Source organism: Aplysia californica, unplaced genomic scaffold, assembly GCF_000002075.1.
Source record: "Aplysia californica isolate F4 #8 unplaced genomic scaffold, AplCal3.0 scaffold00833, whole genome shotgun sequence".
In the NCBI taxonomy this organism is placed as follows: domain Eukaryota; kingdom Metazoa; phylum Mollusca; class Gastropoda; order Aplysiida; family Aplysiidae; genus Aplysia; species Aplysia californica.
In genome coordinates, this window is record NW_004798103.1 from 59,983 (window position 1) to 72,156 (window position 12,174).

Genomic DNA, 12,174 nt, shown 5'->3' on the forward strand with positions numbered 1-12,174 from the left:
ACCTTGCTTGCTTTTGAACCAACACAGTGCCACTGGCTGTAGTGTCTTTAAGCCATTCCCAAAGGGGGGACATATTTCGTTCAAGCAAGTAGAATTGTAAATGGGCTGGTTCATATCATGCTCATAACTGTGACTGATCTGCAACAGGGAGCTGCTGCTTTTTCTTTACTTATCCTTACTATTGTCATTTTCCTCTACTTCTTTTGTATGTTTGTCACTCCCTTGTGACCTGCTATTTTGGGGTGCCTTGATAGTCGAAGCAGACCTTGTGCCGTTGAAGCTAGAGAAGTGAGCAGTCTAAGTCTGATTCCCTGTCAAGACTTCTCTGTTGACACCCACCCCTTGGCGCTCATATGACCTTATGCAGTTGCAAGCGCCGTAAAACCCTCTACTATAAAAAAAATCCTTACTATTGTCATTTTCCTCTACTTCTTTTGTATGTTTATCACTCTCTTGTGACCTGCTATTTCCGGGGTGCCTTGATAGTCGAAGTAGACATTGTGCTATTGAAGCTAGAGAGGTGAGCAGAGTAAGTCCGATTCTCAGTAAAGAATTCTCTGTTGACACCACCCCTTGGCGCTCATATGACCTTATGCAGTTGCGAGCGCCGTAAAACCCTCTATTATAAAAAAAAAAAGAACCAACAGACTCACTGTGTAGAAAAAAACAGAACAAATGAACTGGTCTTGTGTTACCATTACCACTGTCTGCTCCCCAGGAGGAAGTGGCCTGTAAATTTAGCATAAGGGGAATCCCCGTGCTGCTTTTCCTGGACCCCAAAACTCTTGACGTCATCGCAAAGAACGGTAGGGAGATCGTCATGGCGGACCCTAGGGGGAAATATTTTCCCTGGAAATCCTTGCCAGACCTCGAAACCCTCAAGTCACGTTACACACCCATCCCATCCCTGAGGGAGGAGGTCGACAAAGAGGAAGAAAGGAAAGCAGAAGAAGAAAGAGGGGAAGAAAGAGCAGAAACGGGAGAGGAAGAAGATGGAGAAAGAGGAGGAGGCAAAGAGCAGAAAGAGGAATCTGATGACGTAGAGCAGCAAGCAGACGAACAAGCTGCGTCGTCAGATGAGACGGCAGGAGAAGTGCCACCAGTAACAGACGACCAGGCACAGGACGGCAGAGACGCAGTGGAACCGACACAAAAAGCTAAAGAGGAAGGGCCCAAGGATCCTCTCCTCGAGTCTGAAGAGCCAGGGGCGTCTCCAGCAGCAGGCGCCATGAACCCTCATCACTCTTCCAAAACTCAAAATAACAGTAATAACAGTAAACAGGTTCACAGCAACTCTTAGCTTGGGAATGTATAGGACTCAGAAGAGATTGCCCTTGATTGGCATAAGATAATATAATCATATTCGTGGTATAATAAAGAAAAGATAAGAATGAAATTCAATTTTAGCAAAGAACTCAAGCGTATGTGTGTTATTTTCAGCTGTCCGAATTCATACATTTTAGTAATGTTTCGTAGAAATAAAACGAAGGATCGTAATAGCTTAGCTGAAGAGTTTTAATAAAAAATACCTCAATGAGTTCCATACCAAAGTAAGAGGACTAAAAGTAGCGAAAGGCTATGTTCGGTCAGGTTTTCTATTCAGCTACGAGTGCTGGACAACTACCAAAGACAGTGAAAATAAAATAGAAGCAGCAGAAATGTGTTTTTGGGGGAAACCGTCGAGAATTTCGTGGGAGTAAAAAAAAATCAAAGTTAAACCGAAAGAAGCCCACAAGAGCCGCTCACTACTAAGAGACAAAAGCAATTTCTAGGGCACTTAAATTGACATAAAGGCCTTAAGCATGTAACTCTCATTGGGAAAGTAGAAATCAGATGAGGTAGGGGAAGACCCACAGCAACTTGCTAGGAAAGTCCTAACAGATGGGTGACGCAGAGACCAGGATAAAGCAGCTGAGCAAAGAAATGAATGGCAAACCATGATCACAACAATGAAATGAAAATTTAGAGAGTCACATTTTCGTAAAGCCTACTTACTTTACATAACTTCAGGACACCTGGAAGTGAGAAATAAAAAAATTTCAAACATGAAACAGGAAGACTTCAAATGTTCCTAGTCTAGATTTTTGGTCTTTTCTAGCATGTCTTAAAAGAAGCTAGTCCTTTTTCTCACTGGTATGATCTTTATTGCTTTTCAAGAAAATTTACACATTAAAACAGTTTTATGAAGTACAAACACGAAAATATTTTCAAGCCAAAAAAAACACCAAAACAAGACTTATTACTATTCCTGTTGTTGTTCCTGAGACTGTCGTAGAGTTAAAGTTAAAGCTTTAATGCATGACAACGACTTCATTACACCTGACAAAAAAATGGCAAAATTGGATAGCCTCTTCCCCTCCCACCCCCTCAAACTGCAACACTATAACTACATGTATAAGTATACGGTTAATTAAGAGGTTGTACCACTGAATTTAAGTTAATTTTAATGTCCACCTCTGATAGTATAGGCCAGAGCTAAAGGGAACAATTCTTAAGTGCCTTTCCCAAGTACACAACGTCAGACTGAGCTGAGCCTCCAACTCAACAACCAAACCCACGATGATGAGTTGAGTAACTTACCCACAACACTACAGACATAACCCACCTGCAAGTACATGTGGTCTTGTTTGTTTTAAAAAACGTTTTTACGGTACTTGCAACGCAATTACGTAATGTAGGTGCTGAAGATTAGAGGTATTACAGAAGAGTAACAAACACAAAAAAGAAGTAGAGATAAGGACGATAGAAGTTTGATAGGTAAAACAGACCAAACCACCAACCACCCACCATGTAATCTTCCACCCCAGTAAAATTGAAATGGAAGCAAAAAAGCACAACAGCTCCAGTTGTAACTCAGTTTGAACAATCCAGCACAAGCATAACCAAATGCATCCTTCAAGGTCACCCCATCTTCCTGTCTGTTTTTTTAAAAACCCAAAAATGTAACAACTAAAATTTTTTTTAAAAAAATTAAAGAGACAGCAATTAGGACAAAAATCAATACCGGTATTCACAAATAATTTAATGAATGAAATAGAACCTTCCACAATTTTTCCAGGAAAGTGTGTAGTAAGACGACAAATAAAACATTGAATGTACATTTTTTAAAAACCACAAAAAAACAATCATCAAAAAACAAAAAAGAACAGCTGAAGGTAGTTGCTTTGCTTTACTTTGCACACCAGAATTTCTCATACACAAACTCTTGTAAATAAAAGTCGACTATGTTTCAATAAAAAATAAACATATAAGCCTACATCTCCTACTTCTTTTGGCAAAATGACAGAGATGAAAAATAGTGACAATGGGACCAAGGGACTAGGGTAAAATTTTACCTCTGGCAGTTCCATCATTCAAAGTGTATCATCATAATGATGATAAGTTCAGCCAAGAGTAATTCAAACACTTTATTTATTGTTCTGATCACAATTCAGGGTACCTTCCGAATCCTTCATGTCAATACATTAACAGAGGCTTTTTATGTATGTGACAGCTAAAGCTCTTTATGATCTGTAACTGAATTTTGAAGACAGAAAAGTTTGAATACACATAAAACTTGTGCTATATGTGTAGGTCTTTCACTAGAAGCCGAACACATACAGCTGCAAAGTTGTAGAAGTTTTTTTTACACAGTTACTTTAGGGAAAATGTGAGTTTGTATTTCAAACCATGAAACAAGAAACTCCACAGGTGACACAAATAATTCTTTTGTTCGTAATTCTCCTGTATACATGAAGTTGAAAATATGAGCAGAGTATATTTTAAATATTCTACTTTACATAAAAAGACAAAAGAATATGAGTAGACAAATTACTAAACCATACATTTGTGCATCATCTTGAAGAAAATGATTGTACACATAATTTTAAAACAAATATAGAGTCCCAATGAAACTCTCCGATATCACAGTTCGCTTGTGCAAGGTAATGCACTTTGTGTTAAACATATATGTAAGTATACAAAATATAAAAGTAAGTATGGACTTCAGTTACAGTTCTAAGCCTGTATAAAATAGACACAATTTCTTAACAATTCATAATAAAAAAATAATACAACCCCCCCCCCCCCCAAAAAAAAAACACAACAATCACCAAACAAACAATATCCATAAAAAAAAGGAGTACATTCATATTTGGATCTGAGCAACCCCTTATGTACTAATTTCTCCCAAACATGAATCAAGTAAAACATTTGCAAAGTATGGCTAGTCTCTTGCTACGAACAACATTGAATATAAAAAATGTTGAGATGAAAATAATTCACTGATACAGGCCTACAGCAGCAGAGTCTAACAAAGATCACGAGGGATAAAAAGGAAAGAAAAAAAAAAAGATCAACATATAAATTGCAGTCAGTGAAGAAGTACAAAATATTTGAGTTTTATTTACATATAAATACAGGTAATTTGTATATATTTCTTTAAATATAAACACTGATATATCATAGATATCTTGGCAGTGGAATATGCTACGCAATATTAAATCTATTAAACCAGGCACTTAAAAAACACACTTGTACACCTAGCTAGTGACATTTCACAACCAAATCCAGAGAAAAGAACGCCACACTTCAAGTCATCTTTTCCTATTCAGATAGGTCTTTATATGATTCTATCCTCAACAAAAGGTCAACTTATCCGTAATAGTACACCACCCGCATCCTCCAAGCTTAAAAGCTTCTTCACGAATATGACAAGCTTTGCCATGTAACTCTTTACTGTCATATACTGAAGAGAACAATAAACTGCATGTTCAGCATGTGCATAGTGAAACATCAAATATGCAACAGGGACACAACCAGAAAAGCACAAATCTTGTGGCTAACAAAACACCATTGACCCGACAACAAAAACTGCCTGACGCCATGTAGATGTGACCCGTCAGTATGGCAACACTTTATTTCCCTTTTTTTACTCTGAGCAATGATATTTGAAAGATGATTATTTCAATGCAATTATTACATATATCTGACTAAATGTCATATTCAGTTATTCTATTCGGCACTGAATACATACTTAGAAAATGTCTATTAGTAAACTATGACAGCTCAGTGTTCAGTTCCAAAAGGAAGAAGATGAACACTAATCACAATGTTGGCACTAGTGAAGATGTAGTATATTCTTTCCAAATCCTACAGGCATATTCAACACTTTGACTTTTACATTTGGTAAACAAATTTACAAGTTAAGAAAGTTAAATGGATATATACCATATAAATCATTATGCTCATAAACAAATGGCCTGGCTCATACATAAGTTATAACAAGTTAGAAAATAATTTGTTCATGAGTGTGCCAAAATGATAAGTGCAGATTACTCTGGTAATTTGTACTGACCACAAAGACTAAAGTAAAAATGCGTTTATGAGTATGACTTATAACATCAAGACTTTGATGCAGTCGAATGATAAGGGGTGTGTCTCAACGTCTCCAGATATAAGCTCTCCTCTTCCAGGAACTCTTTGTCCTGTGAAAGCAAAAGAAATCCTCATTATAGAGATGCCTATCAGAACAATCATAACATAGCTTTAAAAAACAAAGCTGACGAAAAGTACAAGGATGTTCAATCAACAAAGGAAGAGAAAAAAAGTAAGTGTGTAGTGACTGTGATAAACAAAACACTTAAAAGAGATTTTTTTAAAATAATAGTTTTACGGCACTCGCAACAAAATAAGGTCATATAATAAATACCAAAGATTAGAGGTGTTACAAAAGAGTCACTAACACAAAAAAAGAAGGAGGGAAGGTAAGGATGATAGATGCTTGATAGGAAAGAATAAGCAAACCACACCTGAGCACCCACAAACACTAAAAGAGAAGGAGTCTTATCTTCACAACTATTTGTTTGAAACAACAAAATACACTTGCATCCTTCTACAAACCTCTAAATACTGCAAGTGTAGGTTCCAAGATGTCTTCAAAATTACTGATATAACAGTACTTGCATTACAAAGGCATCTTCTTCAGCCATCGGCAAGGTGGGTGTTAGTTAAAAAACGCGCGTGTGCGTGTGTGTGTGCATGTGCATGTGTGTGTGTGTGTGTGTGGGGGGGGGGGGGGGGGGGGGGGGGGGGGAAGGGGGGTGTCCAATTACAGAAATCATTGTTTCAGTAAAACAGAAGCACATAGACACAATAATGACCATTATTGCCCACAAAATCAAAAAGCAAGATGGATAGACAGAAACGACAGGGTAAGAAAAGTAGCAGACCCTACCAGTGGGATTTTCCATGCATGAAAATGAAGAAAAATTGAACGGTACCTTAATAGCATTAATTTTCCACATACGGACAGCTCGATCGTTTGCTATGGAGGAGGCAATGTTGTCTAAGGGGTTCCCTACGGGTTGTTGCAGGGAAGAGCTGAGTCTTACAGACTGCACAGGAGACATCCCCACCGAGTTCATGAGCTGAGGTGTATGGTAGCCTGGATAAAACAAAATTTTCTCACAAAAATTATACATCATCAAACAAACATTCCAGTGTCAAAACAGACAGTTGTTATGTAAAATATTTACAGACATTTTCTTCTTTCTTCTTGCAATTAAAAACAAAAAATCTAATAGCCATTGCAATCAAGTAACTTGTACAGCAAAATAAATGTCAGAGATTCCACCATAAAGTTAAGTGATATACAGTGGAAACCATATATAAAAGGCCCGGTAATAACAGGGATCCGGTAACAACAGGGATTTTTTAAATCCCCGTTTTTTCCTACTCTTTGTCTCTATTAAAAGTTATCGGCAATAACAGGGCCCCATAGGAGCCCAACCGGTTATAGCAGGGACAAAGGCTCGCTAACAATGTGTAAAAAGTAAGAGAGGAGAGAGAGAGAGATGCCACTGCAAGCACATGCAACGTGTGAAGCGAGAGAGGGCTGCAGTGTGCTGCAGACCTCGATCTAGCCCGAAACCTAGCAACACATTTGCGTAATGTGTCTACTGTCACCTACGAAGTCAAGCGCAAGAGAAAATGTCTTTCAATTGACACAAAAAAACACACGAAATAATCCAGGCTCTTGACAAAAAGCAAGCTCCACTGGCAGAGATTTGTCGTCAGTTCGACATTCCACAAAGGTCGATTCACACCATTGTCAAGGATAGAGAGAAGATAGTGGCAGCATACCCTAATGGAAAGTTTGCTCTGGATCGAAAGAAGATGAGACCCGATGCAGATGCTGTGGACAAAGCTTTTCTGATGTGGTTTAAGGAGGCTAGGAGAAAGTTGGTGCCAAAACCCCTGTTCGTGGGTACTTGTGGCAAAGGAAACTACCCATGAATAACTACAGCTGGATTAGTCCACAAATGCTTACTTTCCTTGCATTTCTGATTTAACAGGGATCGGATATAACAGGACATTTTCTCTACTCCCACCATCCCTGTTATATCAGGTTTCCACTGTAATTAATTATTATATACCAAGACTTTCATTTTTCTTTAATTTTCTGAGCTTCTGAATGTGTTCACAACTTTTTTTTAACAGGGAGTTATCTTTGTAAAGTTCTTTATCCTTTTGTTGTAAAAAAAAAACAACTCCATTAAAAGAGAACAATCTAATACACCCCTGGTGACAGACATGCACATTTTTAGTTTTACTTTAAGTAAGTTTTACAGCACTTGCGACACAAATACATCTATTTTGGTGATGAGGATTTGAGGTTTTACTAGACAGTAATATACAAAAAAGGAGGAGATATAAGGACATGTTTGATAGTAAAAAAGGAGCAAACCTTACTATCCACCAACAACGAACAGATGTGCAAATAAATAACTCCCCCTCCCCCCCCCAAAAAAAAAAAACCAAAAAATTTTTTAAATGAAAAAACAAAAACAAACCAAAAACACCAAAAAACAAAACAAAAGAAAAACAAAGAAGTACAATTTCTCTCACAATGGAACAAACGTGTCATCAACTGCATGGTCCTCGCCCATAAAAAATAAGTACACTTTGGAATCTAAAACCAAAACCAAAAAAGAACCATTATGAATTTTAGCATGGACAACATGCAGGTAAAGCACATCTAACTGTTCAAAATATCATTTGATGATATATTTAATAAAACACAAAGTCATACCATTTTGTTGAAACGGAGGGTATACGGCTGGACCATTCACAGGGGAACGGCAGTTAACACACAAGGAGGAATTTTTCAAGTTTTCCACTTCTTTCTTCTCCTTCGCCAGTCGCAGTTTCTCCTACACATGTGAAACAAAGGAGGAAGAGGACATAATGAACACTCTCATCCCCTCATTTAGAAAATACTTTAGACCACATACTACAAGACCATTCACTCTCCATTAAAAGAGGGGTTTAAAAATAGATGTGCATTCTTTGAGAAACTATCTCCAGTTTAGATAAGAACATTTTGTTTAAATTCTCAAAAAGAAGTGTATTTAGAACAATCTTCCCTCCTACTCATTGTTCCTAAGTATTGCTACACACTAAAAACTGCATTACAAGAACACACACAACCCCATGAGTACTTTTGAAGATGTTTTATTAGCATCTCAAAAGAGGAGTGAACCATCTCATAGTATACAATCTTTGACGCTGTCTAATAAAGTCTATGTACATTTCAGTAAAACACAATGATTGTGTTACAAAACCAGCCAACTGGTTAACATTTGGGCAACCAAGAAAATGCAAACATTAATTGACAATAGCAAAGTACTGAAAAAGATATTCATATTTCTAAGCTAAAAATTCTGGATAACCTTCTTACATTTCCTCTAAAAAATTTCCTCTTTTAACCCTTTGAGCCCTGATCTCCTGAGGCTACTGTGCCCCTCTGCCTGAGCTCCTGAGCAATATATTACTAACATTCATGTGATCGTCAGAATCACATTACATATCCCGCTCAGGGTAGTCCTGGTCATGACCAGCATCTAATTCAGAAAGATCTTCAAAATAATCAATGAAGTCCTGTGTAGTATTAGTATCGCTGTTTTGCGTACAAGTTTTTTCTCAATTATCTCAGACGCGCCGGGTTGGGGATGGAGTCTCGCTCACCGGTGTACCGGTGGCTGGACATACGGGCAGTTTTATGCTACACCGGTGTATTCAAAGGGTTAAAAACCGAACAACATTGCTGAGCAGTACTACAATAAGCTCCTCTACATGAACTAAGCTTTGACTGTAGATACCCATCTAGCTGAGGATTTTTATAACGGATAAATAAAAAACCTAACAATCCAATGATAAACACCATCTGTACACAGCCCTCAAATTCACAGCGCACACTCTAAAGAGAAATAAGTACCCTTGAAAGGCCATTCTATTCAATATCTAAACAGAGTCGATTGAGAGCCAATACCATTTCCAACCATTTATGACCAATCATTTTATTCACACAGTCACTGTCATCACACATTCCACCCCATAAGTTCTGTCCAAAGCCCCCCCCCCCCCCCCCCCCCCAAACTGACCTCTGTGGCTGACAAGATAATGAATGGAGCCCACACTAACCTGAGAAATCCGTTCTTCCATCAGTTTAACAGCGCTTTGCTGCTTCATAACCTCCGTCTCTCTCCTCTCTATCTGTGAGTTGATATGCATAGCCTCTTCCATTGCTTGATCTCCTTCCATGCGAGTTCGACTAGCAGCCTGGAGAGAAACAACACACATCACAGATACAGATATTTGTGAGGATATCAATACCCCAAGGTACATCATGCTACATGCCAGCATTTTCATGAGTGGTAGGTGTTCCAAAAATATACAGTAGAGTCCACTTGAACCAAAATCTGTGGGTCCGCCGGTTTTTCTTCAGTGCAGAAGTCTTTTCGGTTACAGTTACAGTAGTTGCTAAAATAGCTGAGACAAAAATCAGGGATTGTATTTTCTATCGATTTACCGCTGTGTTCAAAATTAACCATGATCAATTTAAGTGGACTCCACTGTAAGTGTTGATAGGTCATGTTGTTTTTACTTCAATTGTGTGGCTGCAACCTTGGGCACAGCACATAAGCCTGAGACAATGGGAGCACAGGAAGAAGGTAGATGAAATGTGCTAGAGCTGTGACCCTATAACCAAACAATTCAATGCATTTGCTGCTGAGACATTGTTATTGGTCATGCAGCTCAGCTCCTCTTATGTTATATTACACACATGAACAACAACGCTCAGACACACTTGTGAAGCGTGCTAACAAAATGAGTTACTTCTCAGATTCAAGCCTTAAGGAAATAGATATATCACGCTTATAGGGGAAGTTTTAACAATTTATAAGTATGAAATAAGAGAATACAAGTTATAGTTAAAGAATACGGCATCAATAGAAAATCTACAAATTTGAACTCTAACGTCGATTTTTGGCCAATATCTCCATTTGTGGATTACGAGAAGTAACTCAATTTTGTCAGCACACCTCACATATGTGTGGCATCGTGGTGAAATCAGGCGCTCCTCAAAATAAGGAAATTGGAGAAACAGGCATTTTTCCTCCAATTTGGCAATTTTTATTGAAATTTTGTTTTTCTGGCTCAACACGTTTCATGTCCATTAAAGAACACATTCCTGTGTGGATAATACTGAAAACGTTGATTAAAGTGTGTCCATAGATTCTCAAGCTAAGGAAATAACTAAACTTTGGCGGCCATTTTCCACTAATTTTACCTCTGAAACCAGATGACCCTCACCTCCTTCAAACACAAATATCTCAATGTCTATTCAACATAGATGGAAATTTTTTCACCAAATGCAAGGCAAATGAATAGCCTCTAAGATGATACTAATAACCCTGTGTACCCAAAAATTGACGAGCGCCTGATTCCAGTACTTACTTTAAGGTATAGTCTCTGCATTCTTTTGTACTTGCTTTTTCACTCTAACCTCTGGATCAAATGTTCCACCTTCAAAATGATCGACTTACATCAAGTAGAAAGACTAACTCATGAAAGAAATTTTTTTTAAAAAGATTTAGAATCAAGCTTACAAGAAGGATCTCCATTCTCACCTCAGTCATGTGATCAATCTGGGCTGACTGCTGTCTGATCTGATGTGCCTGGTCGGCTAACTTCTCTCTCTCCTGGTCAAGAATGTTCTTCTCTCGTTCCACTTTACTTTTCTCTGTTGCTAGCCTGTCCTCTTCCCTCTGCAATTCTTGCATGCGAGAACTGTGCTGTGCCTTTTCCTCTGATATGGTTCGAATGAGAACCTCGTAGTCTGCTTCAGCCTGCGAGAGCAAATTGCAGCAAACTATGAAATTAGATAACACTTTGTAATAACACTTCTTGCGCTCCGCTCAAAATCAATCAATTGATATCCATTTAATTCCTATTTGAGCATGTTAAAAATCTGTTTTTAAAAGTTACGGCAGAGGCTAACAAGCATAACATTTAAGTATCAGCACAGCAGATTTACAATTTGTGAGATTTTTTTTTCTGATGAACGAATTTGGTTTTAATCATTCAAGGACTTAACCCCTTTCCAATCAAATAAATTTGCCAGGAGTGGTCTCACCTGCCTATGTATATATTGCAACTTTCAACTTTCAATGACGATAGTTTCTTCTTCACTATCTTCATCCACAATGACTCATTCTCCTCAACACCTTTCAGCTTTGGAGAATCATTTTGCTATTGTTCATACTATTCGGACTATCTGACCTTTACTCAAAAAAGCACTGAAACAGTTTGAATTGAATATTAGATTCTCTAAAAAATAAAAAGAATACTCTCCCCCCCCCCTCCCCCAACTTTTATTTGCAAGGGAAACTACCGTGACAAACTGTGACAAAAAGTTTCGGTTGTTTTCAGATGTATCACTTTGAAGAGGGAATTCTCATGTGCTGGCAGCTGGGTACAAATTGTGAGCACAGGGAATCCATTTGTGCAGTTCAAAATGTGTTCTAAATGAACAGTGTAATCAACCCCATAGAACCATTCTAAAATAAATATCAGCACTCCCTTAAACAAGCCATGTCCTCATTTGAATATTTCACTCAAACCTCTAGCGTATCTTGTATTAAGGAATACCAAAAAAAAGTTCTACCTGGCTCCGTTTCATCGAGTCATGATGCAGCTTTTCTCGGACAGTCTTCTGCTCTGCTTGAAACTTTGTGCGTTCCTCAACCAGCAAGCGTCGTTCTTCACTGATCTGACCCATCGCAGTCCGTTGCTCTTCAAGATAATTTTCCTTTATAAAAAAGAAACACAACAAACATTGTTCCCTTTCAA

At 38.1% G+C, this 12,174-nt stretch overlaps 2 protein-coding genes across 2 annotated transcripts in view; one reads left to right on the plus strand and one right to left on the minus strand.

Moving 5' to 3' along the window:
• The window catches only part of LOC101850119, a 4,828-nt gene extending 2,606 nt beyond the window's left edge, over positions 1–2,222 (plus strand). Inside the window, exon 3 of the mRNA XM_005109937.2 lies at positions 719–2,222. Coding sequence (XP_005109994.1) covers positions 719–1,300 — 582 coding nt within the window. The 3' untranslated portion in view covers positions 1,301–2,222. The remainder of the gene's footprint in view (positions 1–718) is intronic.
• A 779-nt stretch (positions 2,223–3,001) lies between these two features.
• The window catches only part of LOC101850369 (fas-binding factor 1), a 45,085-nt gene continuing 35,912 nt past the window's right edge, over positions 3,002–12,174 (minus strand). Inside the window, exons 28-33 of the mRNA XM_005109938.3 lie at positions 11,990–12,133; positions 10,953–11,171; positions 9,463–9,600; positions 8,072–8,192; positions 6,261–6,424; positions 3,002–5,465 (exon numbers count right to left, since the gene is read on the minus strand). Of these exons, the coding sequence (XP_005109995.2) occupies positions 5,382–5,465; positions 6,261–6,424; positions 8,072–8,192; positions 9,463–9,600; positions 10,953–11,171; positions 11,990–12,133 (870 nt within the window). The 3' untranslated portion in view covers positions 3,002–5,381. The remainder of the gene's footprint in view (positions 5,466–6,260; positions 6,425–8,071; positions 8,193–9,462; positions 9,601–10,952; positions 11,172–11,989; positions 12,134–12,174) is intronic.